The following is a 13,478-nucleotide window of genomic DNA, read 5'->3' on the forward strand; positions in this document are numbered from 1 at the left end:
GCGGCGCGGGAGGCTCGTCGGCAAGTCCCGACCGTCCTGTTCCGCGAATTAAACTTTGTATTTACATCGCCACCGGTGTCCGCGCGCCCAGACCTTGCGCCGCCGCCGGAGCCGCTGCCGGCGGAGGCCGGGGGCTGCAGCCCACGCGCTGGGTGCCAGCAGCCCCCCATCCCCTTCTCCGAAAAAAATGTCTGAGGCGGACGAAAAGAAAAGAATAATATTTACCAGCCGTGTAGACTAAGGGAGTCGCATTCCCCGCAGGAACAACTCCGGAGTCAACTGGAGTCAATGGAGTTACGCCAGCAGAGATTTGGCCCTGCATGTGCATTTCCTAGACAAAGCAAACATCTTTGTCGTTCTGAGCTAAAAACGTCTTCTGAAACGGACACTTTAGGATGCCGTCGCTCTGCCAGAATGGAACATGCTCCGTTTCACTGTGGGTCTTGACCTCTCGCTCTCTCACTCTCACTTTCTCTCCCATTTAAAAATAAAAAAAAGAGAAATTTTAAGTAAAGCAATTTCCTCAAGTCAAGTCTGCCTCCAACAGAATTCATCATTTATTTTCTTTTTTTTTTTTTTTTTTTTAAATCCAGAAATGATTTCAGCTTGCACCCCAGGTGGGAAGTTAAAAAGAGGGAACCGATTTGAAAGTTTGTCACAGTAGGCAGAACAGTCGCTTTGCAGCCCTTGCCTGGCTAAGGGTGCACTGCTTCACAGCTACACTGTAAAGTGTTAAAAATCCTCCCCACCCACCCCAGAATATATATATATGTATAAAAAAAAATCCCCTGTCCATCTCTCAGTACACAAAAGGACCTCATCACACTGCAAAAATAGCAGTACCCACTTTGGTCAATTAAAACAAACAAAAAAAAGCATACATTATTCCTTTTTTTTTTTTTTTTTTTTTTTTTAAATCTGTGTACTTACCTATAATAACCAATACAGCTAAAAGCACTACCTACATAGGCAAAACTTGGTATTGCATAATTCGTATAAATTTGAACCCCCTCCCTCCCCAAATATTAATTGGAAGATGAAAAACATGAAAGGTTAATAGAAAAAACACCAAAATACTGAAAATATTGCTGGTCGATTACAATTCTTAAGCGGCAACTATACACAGCCATGATATGCTTTATAAATGTGAGATAAAGGTATAACTGTCTAAAAAATCCATGATGTCACACTTTTTTTCCCATCTGGAGTACAAAATATTTTGTCATAAAAATGGTAAAGATTTAAAATGATAATAAATGCAGCAAAACAAGTGTAGTGATGTCAATTTTTTTGTGTTTTTTGTTTTTATGTTTTTTTCCATTTTTTTTTTAGATTTCAAGGCAAGGCACGTAATGTGGACACTATATCTTCGTGCAAATTAGGATTACTGGAAAGAGTATTTAAATTGATTATTTTTTAAAGAGACGTAGAGGCAAAATTTGTCTGCCCATGCACATAATATTTCTGTCAATATGTGAAAATTGTTGAACAAGGCTGAATTCTGAAAGCACCATGCAAGTTTTCAGCACCCTGTGATTAGACCTACTTTAAGAGTGCATTGTTTTAAATATAACGTATCCCCATCCTGGTTTTCCCAGTTTGTAAACGGTAAGCTTTGCCCTTGTGGCATGGATTTGCCTGTCTCTTTGTCTCTGTGATGCAGATTTTGCAGAACCATACGTAAACCCTATGGGTTCTTGATGCAACCAGTAACTTTAAATAAATAAGTCCTACCCCTTTGTGGAGGCAGCAGCTAACCAACATAAGTGCTGTGTTTCTATTGATTTCTTCTTTCTCAAGGACATGATTTGTCTTGATTTAATGCCTTTTAATGCCCCCAAAAACTGAGGGGAAAAACAAATTTGTTCAAAGCAATTCTTAATTCCTTTTTTTTTTTTTTTAATCCCCTCAATTTAGAGTCCAAGGGCTGAAGGACTTATAATGATGACCCCTTAGATACGACTTTTTAAATTGCACTTGCCTCTGTAAGTGTTACTTTAGTGGGGAAAATGCTTGTTTTCTTTCTGATTTTACTGTTGCATGAGGAGATAACACTTTTACCTACGTAGAGGCATTTCTTCCATACATCCTGTGTGTTCRTACTGACTTGGAAAATCTCAAGCTGGGTAACACACTAAGAAAGGCTTGGTGAAGGGCCAAAGATTAATAAACCCATACTGATAACTAAAGGCTACGGAGCTTATTCTTAAAACATTTAGAAATCAGAGTGTTGAGAAAACACGTGGCCCGCGGCCCTCGTCCTGCCGCAGCGCTGTTGCTGCCGCCTATAGCCTTTGTTTTGTGAGATAACCAGGAATAGTGATCCCATGCGTAAACAACAAGAATACTAAACCAATAAAACTAGCTTATCATGCAAATATTAAGGCATCTAGAAAGTCAGTTAAAATATATTGTCAGAGACAGAACATCTATTTCCCAGCGGACTTCATATAACAAAGGCTACTTAGCAGGGGCTGCGTTCTACCCATCACTGAAATATCATCGACCCTCTGTATATCATTACAGTTTCAAACATAAGGGAATTAGTGATTGTAAGTGCTGCAATTGCTGGTCTATTTTTCTTCTTTCTTCAGTTTCATTTCTCATCCTTTCTTCCTTTTTTCTTTTTTTTTTTTTAAATTTTGCTTTTATTTTATTTTATTTTATTTATTTTTTTTCCCTCAGTTGCTTGTTTCTGCTTGAAGGAAAGGCTCTCCAATTATGTTCAGACCATAATTTGGGACATTTGTCGGCAGGATCGGTGTCCTATTTGATACTTGAAAAGGAACCAAGCTAGCCCAGGTACCAGGACTGTTGAGAGAGATTGGGGAGGGGGAGACAAGGAGAGAGAGAAAGAGAGAGAAAAATGAAACACAAATTAAGCATGTTGCAAAAACCAGAATACAATGAATTTGAATAATGATTAAAGCAATATTCATAACAAACAGCACTACTTAAGACAGCACGTCTCATGTGTGAACAGCACATGAGTTTCAACTGTGCAGTTTTCTTTGCAAAAGCGCAACTTATTTAAAGAAAAGTAATTTTGTCCATCTCAATTGTAAGATGTGTTACTATTGTCTTACATTAAATCGCCTGTTTATCTGCAAAAAAAATTCCAGAGGTAAGCGAGCTGAGCAGACACAGCTAAACCATATATACACAACACCACATGGAGCCACAGATGCTATTTAAGAGCTAGTTAATAAAATTCATTAGAGTATACAAGTTAGACTGCTCCTGTCAAAAACACAAAATAAAAGTTTAGTTTAAATTCCTTGTGCCTTTTCCCATTCCCTTGTGCCCAGCAGTACATCCTCTCTCGAGGCACAAGCTAAGCCTCCGAGGAGCCCAGGTCCCCAAAGAAACAGACAACTTGGACTAGAAGAGCTTTCGTACTGGAAAAAATCTTTCTTTTTCTTTTTTTTTYCCCCTAGTTATTCAGAGAAAACATCAGCGTCAGTAAGGAACACGGGATAACACATAGCCCAGTCACGTAAGCATTCGCTGTCAGTGGTAGCAATGAGCACCGTACGTTTTTCAAATGAATACAACAAATGAATTATTTCAAAGGCAATTCAATGACTTTGAACCCTAAATCACCGTTTCAAAAGCAGCTATGTYACTGTGGCTTTGGAGTCCCAATGACCCTCACGTCTGCACCAAGCACTGACCAAACCCTCTGTCTGCACCATGGGCACTATTCAGGRGCCAGAGCAGATCCTAGGCAGCCTGTTACTTCCATGTGTTTCTGGTAACTCAGGAATAATGGGCTTTTGAGAAAGTCTGGTCAAATTTATTCAGTAGGAAAATGGCATCGTTCTGCGAGCGGTCMCTAGCAGCAAGCAAAACCCGAGCGAAGTGCAAACACGGATGTCCTCCCTTCGCACGGCGCCGCAGCGAGTGCCTCTCCGCACCGGCAYGGGGACGGCCGCAGCCCCCTCCCGCCCGGGAACTCCGGGATTTGGGGGATAGGCTTCCTGACACACACACAGCCTGAAAACGGGGGGGTGTTTTTGTGATGGCACGCCACTGCCAGCTTGCTCTCTTCCCTAATAGCCTCTGCGTGGAAAAGCCTTACGCTTCTGGGTAATGCTTGCAGCAGGCATTAGGAAGAAACCAGACCCATTTCAACTATTTAAAATTTATATATCATAATTACACTTTGCCTGGCAGAYTTATGTAATCCTTTCCTTTTCTGCTGTGTGAATGCAACAGACAGCGATCATCTTACTTTGTAAAATCCAGTAATCATGTTTCTCAGGCCATACATACTAAAACTAATAACAATAACTTCTGTCATCTGCTAGCGTTTGATATTCTTCACCTTTCTATACCTGTTGATTTACTATTTTGACTCCTAACAACTTCGCTTTGCACACCAGAATGTGGAAAAACTACCAGCCCTGACAAGCTCAGTCATGGCCAAAATCTAAAGGGGGAAGGACTAGCTTCATCCTCAAGAATTATAGAAAGGATGGATACCCTAAGACATCTGAAATATGTCTCAAGTAAAAATAATATTCAATAGCTTTCCTTTTTAATTGGCATAATCTGAAAATCCAGGATTTTTAGTCTAACTTTATTAACGAAATATTTTCTCTGTTTTCAAAATATACGATCAACTGTGTTTGAATACAGACAAAAAAAAATCCAGTTGACTATTGTTGTTGAAGAAATACTTCCTTTTTGAAATTCAAACTCCCTATTTTTATAACAAAAGTTAAAATAATTGCAAAGAATTAAACTCATTTATGTGACAGATTTGTCCCATGTGATCTGATGAAAAGATTACGGTTCTAAAAAAGTATTCAATACTAGGACATTTGAGGGACTTTATTGTTTCAACTTATTCTTCATCTTCCCTTATAATTTGTGTTTGAAAACGCTTTTCTTTTTCTCCTTTCTTTTTGGATTTCATTGATGCTAGGAAGTAAATTATGAAACGAGCAACAATAGAAATCATTTCCAAATATAGAGATTTGTAAATACAGGAAATAGGAATAAAGGAAAATAAAACAAAATAGAAAGTAGATTTGTTTGTTTAAGATCTGCCTAAATACATACTTTACTGTGCACAGTGCTTTGCAGTCCTGTTACACATGATTTACAGCGTTTAGCCATTTTACACAAAGTCTAACAGTAACTAAAACGATGTAAATTTTGTGTCAGGTCAACACAATATTACATATTAAAACTTTTTTTTGCTGCAAAGACGAGATAGACTGCTTTCAGATTATCTTCTGGAGAAATATAGGGCACTTCGCTGGCTGGATGCTTATGTGACTTGTTGCTTTAAAGTTAACCACCTTCTAGTGTCCAAAGTGGATAAGGGAAAGCAGTTAAAGCTGATAAAGAACAGATTACTATTTGTAACAGCTTTCTTAACCAGTACTCATATAGAGGAGACAGAGGTCTTGATATTTTGGAAAATGCTCAATAAAAATAAATTGTAGCAAGTGACTAATAGGACTGTCATTGCTATATGACTAACAAATTTAATATAGATGTTTACTTAAACCTTTCAAACCTGCCATCTTATATTATGGCCACGACAAAAATGCAGCGCGCAATAAATTTGTCAATGCTRCTTCCGAATCCCGGCGGGGGAATAAATCTGCTCGGCTGGCGCTGCGCGGAGCCCGGGCGCGCTTCACGAGCCCCTCGCTCGCGGCGCGCGGGTCGAGCGCTGGGGCACGGGCACGTGCAGGGGGAGCCGCTCAGCCCTCGGGTGTCCCCACGTCCTTGGGACGGGTTCTCAATGCCTGCTGAGCTCAGGTTGGGTTTTTAGCAACGAGCCTTTAGGAAAGAGCAAGCGGCAGTTGGATGGAACTGCATCCTGGGGCACGCCAGTCCTGGTACCCCTAGCAGGYATTTAGTGCAAACTACAGGAGAGGAAACACGAGTCAGAATTACTGGTACCAGCCAGAATGAAACTCTAATCATGGCTATCCCATGTGAATTCCCATAAAATTCATAGCAAATTTAGCTGAATCTTCAATGTCCAAGAGCTGCACCTTGTTTGCAGTTCTCCTGGGCTTCTGCATGCAACAAAAACAAGGCTGGTGCCTAATGTACGCACCAAATTGACAGCCCGGGAGATCAATATCCCTGCCAYTTTCCTTCAACTTTTTGAAGCTGTGGGAACAGGAGAGCTGAGCTTCCACATCAAAAAACAACGCTGTGATTTCTCCACAGAGCTGCCTAGCCCAGGCAGCAGTTAACAACAACTACAAGAGCTCCCAAGCTCTGCTGCTGCTCAGTGTGCACAGGAGCTGGCTGTTCCAGCACAGCTAAGGGGACATCCTTCTGCCTACAGACAGAAAAAAGCAATGTATGTATGACTGTAAATAAAAGTGGGTCTTTTCCAGTCCAACTCATATTTCCCGAAGAAATCTGTGGAGCTCACAGAGGTTACAGTATGTGTGTGTATATACGTATACTTGTCTCTTAGAACATGAAATGTGCCCCARTCCTCCACACACACCTTAAACATGCTCTAGGCTGTATCTTGAACAAATTTACAAGAAAAGCACCATCACTATTTGCAAATACCTCTGACATTCAGACCAGTAGCCCTTGTGCGAGAGGCTGYGGCCCATGAGAACATCTTGCTGAACCTTGCAGTTCAGCCACTCCACCACTGCTGGCACAGGCTGCTCAGGGAGGTTGTGGAGTCTCCTTCTCTGGAGATCTTTAAAGCCCGCTTGGACGCAGCCCYGTGCTCTGGGTGTCCCTGCTGGAGYAGGGGGGTTGGACTAGATGACCTCTGAGGTCCCTTCCAACCTTAAGCATTCTATGATTCTATGATTCCCACCACAYCTAGATTACCAGTATCAGATGGGCTGTGCAGGCATCACTGCCCTGTCTACTCAGAGCAAGAATAACTTGTTTATCCATTCAAACATAGCACAAGCGGCAAGGAAAAACTCTGCAAGTGTTCGAGGGGGTTAACATTCCCTGTTACAGCTTTAACATGATAATTCAATTAGGGTTTCTGCCATGAGTTCCTTCTGAAGATAATAATTGCTCTTTCAAGAAGCTCTGATTAAAATATTACTGGAATGGACCACTTGCAGTATCAGTATTAAAGGTATATGCTTTCCATTTTTGAGATTATTATGACAGCATGAAGATAACTAATTTTTTTTTTAATGAATACAGTATATCCAGTGGACTTGAGGAAATTAGAAGCATTTTCTTATTTTCCACCAGGCAATATCTTTCCAAATTTTCCAACAATCTATAAGGGCATTGCACCATTTAAAAAAAAAAAGGCCTACTAACACAACAGTTTCCTGAAATAGCATTTTTTTCTTGCTCTTGCAAACCAGCTTGCCCCAGGTAAACCACAACATGCCAGGCTAATCTTTGGCTGGGAGAGGCAGAAATGCCTTTAATGCTGGCAGAAATGTCACAAGTGAGTCACCCAGGAAGGTTATTCTAACTACTTTAAGCAAGTGCTCCCCACAGAAATATGGCGAAGTCTATCGTTTCAAATTGCTATGATCACGTGAACTTTGGAAGGGTGATCGTGCTAATCATGCTGCTCATGGCCAAATTTCAACTCACACATTTCTGCCAAAGAAAAACCATCCCTCAGCATCTACTTAATGCAGAACTTCTGCTACTCTGCTACCTGCATTTAAACAGCTGCCAAATGTCACCTCCAAGGTGGGTTCCTTGGAGGAAGGAACCTTTTATCCTTTCATTTATTCCAAGAGATACCATATTAAGTATATCTCTGTTTAACTTGGGAACACTTCCATAGTGCAGTGGGGYACGTACGACGTGTCTAGCAAATGGAGGAGGTGAAGACCTTCTGACTTACACCTGGAGAGGAGAAAGCAGGATTCTGCTCCTGTGACACTGCCTCTTTCCCCACAGCACTCTTGGTGACAGAGTGACAAAAGAAGGGTCGGGGAGAAGCCAAACAGCTGCCTGATAATGAAGTAGGCCCATAGAAGAGATGGAGCCCCGAAGAAAGCTGTGCCCTGGGCCACTCGTGCAGTGCGCCTGGTGCAAGGACAGCGATGGAGCTGGAGGTCTGCAGGGAGCCGCAGGCGCCGGGGCTGCAGCCCGACGCACAGGGCCCCGCAGAGCCGAAGCGAGGACTCGGCTGGCCAGGGACACGCGTRTGGCCTCCGCGCTTCCCGACGAGCCTGCTGAAACGAGGCAGTAAGAGCAGAGCCAGGAGCACGGCGACCGCCCAAGAAGAAATCAACTGTGGGAACGTGCAAGGACTGAGAAAAGGACCTCTCTTACGGGTCCAAATTGTTTCTTTTCCTTCAAATCCATCGTGACTCTCTCTTTCAAAAATGTCAATAGAYGTATTTGTAAACTTCATCAAAGCAGCAAAGTAGCACATACATGTTACTTTTGCCCCCATTTTTTTCTGCTGCAATTTGTTAAATGCTCTATATTAGCACTTAAAAAATACAAATAAAAGCTTACTTATTGAATTGGCATAATTAAATCCAGATAATCCTAACTTCCCCCCCCCCCAAAAAAAAAAAAAAAAAGTGTAATTTTCCTGCTTCAAAAGGAAGAATTGGAGGTAGAATGATCCAGGAGCAGAAATTTGGAGTAACTAAGGGGTTAAAGATAAAGTTTACACTTGGGAATTCTCTGCAATATGCTCCTCCTTCTGTCACAGGGTTGCCAAAAATCATCTGACAGGAAACATAAGATTAAGTTTGTCCTACCTAAGCGAACAAAGAGTGCTAAGAACAGGCAACCAGTTTACTGCAGAGCGGGAACTTTTCTAATCCTGCTGGAATCTGCAGTGCTGCTCAGAAAATATTACTGAAGTTGTTTTCTTTACCCTAACATCTTGCTTCTGGATCATCTCATTTTGGTCACACTGCAGATTTTGCTGCTTCTCCCATAAAGGTTAACTTAAAGCTCCAAACATAATCATGTGGAAAATGGACATTATTGATTCCTATGGTCCATTGTTCCCCCATTCTAAGTCCCTGAAGTTCAAGTTCAATCTGGAATTACATCATGTCTGGTTTCTCCTGGTTACCAGACGGCTTGAGACGTGACCACAGCTACAGAAAAAACAAACAGCTTTCTTCACGCTTCGGCTCCCCTATCGATTCAAACATAAACTTTTTTTCTTTCTCTCAAGTATGCCTCAAGTATGGAGCATGGTTAATTTAGAGATTAAGTTCCAAATTAGATTATCTAATGGCATCTTAATGGATTGCTGACCCATTTCCTGTGGGATGGCAGCATGCAAGTCTGGCTTGAATACAATTAATTTCTTAGGAAGTGTTCTGAAGATGTTTGCAGAGATGGGGAGGGAACATTATGTTCTGTGCATCTCTCTACATTATGGAGTTGGGTGAAACTATTAGTGATAGCAACTTACAATGATAAAGACCAGAATCGTAAGATTTTCCTTCTGTGACTACTTTTGCCATTAGCACAGTTTGACATTTCTGATCTTAAACTGTAATCCCTGCATAGATATTTTTCTCCCGAAGCACTGCAGAACAGGGGGCACGGCGGGGGGAGGACACCGCACTGCTCTGACAGGTGTTTGTGTTTGCCAGAAGCAATGCTGCGTGTGCTGCTTTGGTGGGTTTCGCGGGATTCAAAGCGCTTGCAGGGTCCTGTGATACAAAAGCAGTTCTTTCTTACCCATTTTCACTCCCCCCRCTTGCTCCTTTGACAAACCAGAGATTATTCCATTTGACTGCCTTATCAGCACTATTATGTTAACCCCAGAGCGGTGCTGGGGGAAAAGCACTGCTCGGAAAGTTGGACATGTGAACACCCCTACAGCCAGAGCTGAGAAGGAAACTCAGCTCKGAGAATAAAAGTCCCCTCAGGAGCTCCAGGAACAAACCAGCTGTTGTACTGTACTTACGTGTCAAGATAACAGACTGAACGCAGGAAATGCTAACCTAGTGCATTTTTGCCTGGGAAGCGTCAGTGTAATGTTAAAGTAACGGTTAACCCACAGAACTAACAAAGTAAGATTGTTTAAAAAGAAAGCTAATAGGAAAAAAAAAAGCTTTTTAAGAAAATCTGAGCTAAAATGCACATTTTGGCACAGAAAATTTGTTTACAGTCTGCAAAAGACTTGCAAATACTCAATATGCTGTAAAAGAATTCAATCGTGCAGCCCCTTATGAGTTATCTCTCTGGAATTAATACCCATGGAGTAATGAATCACTTGAGACCCCGGCTCAGGCTCATGTGTCAGTCTGTCCCCCTGGCCCCTGCTATTTCTCACTCATATCTTAAGCTTACTTGTCGCATACGCTCTTGCTCTCACACAGTGCCTCAGACTGTATTTTCCTTATTGAGCCTTACTAATTTCTACAGCTTCCCCTCACCTTCTGTTTCTAGGACATCAAATTCATCATAAAATTGCAGTTATGAAAAAAAAGATTACCAAAAAAAAAAATCTGGTTATCTCTTTCACTTGTATAGCAAAAATTGGCTTAAGAAGTCCCATAGCACCTTGGACCTTAACTATAGCGATGTACTTAAAAGTTGTGCAGAGTTCAGCAGACTTAATAAAACATATAACATAAACACTGTAAATAAGCATTTAAAAATTTACTTCTGGATGGCTAGAGCACCAAAAACTGAATAAAAATTACTTCCAAATATTTATAAATGCATTTTTTTCTCTCTCATTTTTAGTATGCTCATGGGATGTTTTATAAAAGTATTCTCTTTAAAAAAAACAGCATATTTAGTTCAACTAAGCAAAGTATTCATCTAGTTTTTATTAAAACTATTACAAGTGTTTCACCTTGGAAGAAWATGGTGCACCAGTGACTTGACTTTTTGGGGTTTCTTTGTTTTTTGATTTAATAATTTTATTCAAATTTTCTCTTTTGGCCACTGTCTATTCTTTTGCAAGTTGGATCACCACTGCTTTGTATCCTGGACTGCACATGACAGATGCAGAATTTTAAAAGGAAAGAAAAGACCTTTTATTTTGAAAGCTAGATACCATTTTTCCTCTCAAGCATGGCAGCCAGTTTGTCATAAGAAAGTGGACACAAAAACAGCGTAAGTTTTATCATTTTTCTCTCTTCCCAAGCCTTTGAGGCCACTGGTCATTGACAGGGCACCCCAGGAGGAACTTTCATGTGGTCACTTCCATTACCCACTTTCTGCACAGGCTAGGCAGGTTAGTATTCAGGCACTGCCAACTCTTTGATCTTTTAGAGGTCAACCAAATTTCTTGAAAATCATTATACTTGAAATAACTGCAAAATCCTGCAGTAAAAAATAAGGCTGATTATCATCCAAATGCATACTGCAGCTTTGCAGGAATACATTTATAAACCAGTTTTGTGGCAGAAAATTTGTSYTTCCGATCTAGCATATACTTTCTCCCCCAGGCGACAATGATTTCTTTCTGGGATGTGTTTTTCCTGTTAGTGTTACAAAGCCTTGCTGCTCGTTAAGATGCACATATATCACTTTCTTTCTCAGATCCTCACTTGCATGGACTCTTGAAGAAAAATGCTGTGGTCCAAGGCCCAGCCAGCCCGTGAGAAACAYGTGCCCAAGCACCTCCACGAGCTCTGATGGACCGTAACAAGGTCAAGAAGGCAGGTAGCATCTAGGTAGCCTTGGTGGGGGGATCACACAACATGCCTGCATTCATCTTCACAGGTTCCTTAGTCAAGAAATTATTTTTCCCCCCTTCCTTCCCTTTTCAAAATTTACACCCAAGGATCAGGTGTGATGGGCACTACAAAAGCCAGCCTAAGTAGGCATTGCTCTACCGAGGGGTCAAGAGCGATGACTGATTTAAACTCCTTAAGGATGCTTCTAGATGGGCAGCTGTGAGATAATTTACTAACTCATGTCATGTGCTGAGCAAGCAACATCCTTTGTAGTGGGAGAATAAATCAGCCCCTCTGTGCTACATTAGCTCAGTTTGGATTCACTCTTGATAGCCAGTTGAAAACTGTGGCAGTTAGAGCATGATGGGATTTATAATGTGAATCACAGCCCTTGAGGAGCTGTGGTGAATCCATTAACTAATCTTCCCTTGTGTCACTTAATCTAGGACAGGGGAAGTGACTACTCTGTGCTTTTCCACCAGAATTCCTCTAGATTTTCAATATTATTATTTATAAACACTGCAGGAAGAGTGTGTAGTTGAGTAAATCCATCACCACCAATAGGTCAGTAAACTAACATGATTAAGGCACTTAAAGTTTGGATTTGTAAACAGCACTTGACTTCAAATTCCACAATTATCCTTACAAGTTACTACTTGAACCCCTCAAACCTTCTAGCAATGCAACATATAAAGCTTTTGGCAAAGATTTGATATGTTCACACTCACACTCATATACATACTTCTGCACAAACTRTCTAGAGGTAACTGTGCTGTCATGKGCACACAAATGTCCAGGAAATATTTAAAATTATTTTAAGGGACCAAATAGCTAATTCTTCATTTACAGGGATCTGACCTTCAAGCTCTGCTTTACATGTACAATCTCCATCAAATGCTGAGTGTTACTGAGAACGCTGCATGTCAAAAAGACTGAGGTACCACCTAATAATGCTTTTTTATTTATTCAACTATTTAGACACATACATCCCTACTGTAAACATAACTGATGAYGAGGCTAATAAAGTAAAAGATTATAATGTATAGTTAACTAATACAGCAAAAGTTTTTCTTGCACACAAATGTAATTGTATTTTTGGAGATCAGTTCTAGTTATTTCACTCTTTGTCGTTTAGTTTAGAAAGGAGATGGTTTATATCTTACCTTCATGTACATGTTAGTGACCTAAATCTAACCCTGCTGATTAATCATAAATATCTCTATGTATAGGAYGATTACTCATTGCACGAAACACCATCACCTGAGAAGTTTATCATTTTACTCATTTTTATCTTTAATAACACCATCTTTTCTTTGTAGTAAGAGCTAATCACCAAGAAATATGTCTGTTAATTCTAAAAATCACATTTCCGTGTTTAAAGCCTAAAGTAAGTATTAAAGTTAATCTGAATGTGTATTCAAAAAACGTACATGTCTGATCAAATACGGACATACATTCCTTAAGAGGCCTGCTGAAAAAGACACTGCAGCTCAATGTAACTTTTTTAGATGTAGTGTAGCGGGGTGGAAATAATTAAAATGTTACCTTTGCCAAGTAATTCCCAATGTATCCTCACTGGCACTGGGGTATAAATGCCTGCCGTTTTGATTCATGGTCCAGTCACAAATCCTCAGCTGTCAATTGAAACCTAGCAGTCAGATATGGATCGAGCAGTACTACAGTTTTTAGTATTTAAATGAACACATGCAAACTAGTATTGTACATGGCAAAAGCCTTACTTTCCCAAGAAGAACTTTAAAAAACAGAAAACAAACAAAAATAACATACAGAAAAATAAATGTCTATAGCTTTGCTTAAAGTAATGCTGCTTTAATATGTTCCTCCATTAATAAAGCATAAAAGAGCAACTAGTGT

General features: G+C 40.5%; 1 protein-coding gene across 4 annotated transcripts in view; it reads right to left on the reverse strand.

Moving 5' to 3' along the window:
- Positions 1-2,652: 2,652 nt before the first annotated feature.
- Positions 2,653-13,478, reverse strand: part of NFIB (nuclear factor I B) — a 163,399-nt gene continuing 152,573 nt past the window's right edge. For 2 of the 4 annotated variants that reach the window (XM_026052726.1, XM_026052725.1), the window contains exons 11-12: positions 13,149-13,237; positions 2,653-2,811 (exon numbers count right to left, since the gene is read on the reverse strand). In XM_026052726.1, the coding sequence (XP_025908511.1) occupies positions 2,682-2,811; positions 13,149-13,237 (219 nt within the window). In that variant the 3' untranslated portion in view covers positions 2,653-2,681. The remainder of the gene's footprint in view (positions 2,812-13,148; positions 13,238-13,478) is intronic. The other 2 variants (XM_026052728.1, XM_026052727.1) reach the window with 2 other exon arrangements.

The sequence above is a fragment of the Nothoprocta perdicaria genome, unplaced genomic scaffold, assembly GCF_003342845.1.
Source record: "Nothoprocta perdicaria isolate Ctin4 unplaced genomic scaffold, notPer1 scaffold_90, whole genome shotgun sequence".
NCBI classification, from domain to species: Eukaryota; Metazoa; Chordata; class Aves; order Tinamiformes; family Tinamidae; genus Nothoprocta; species Nothoprocta perdicaria.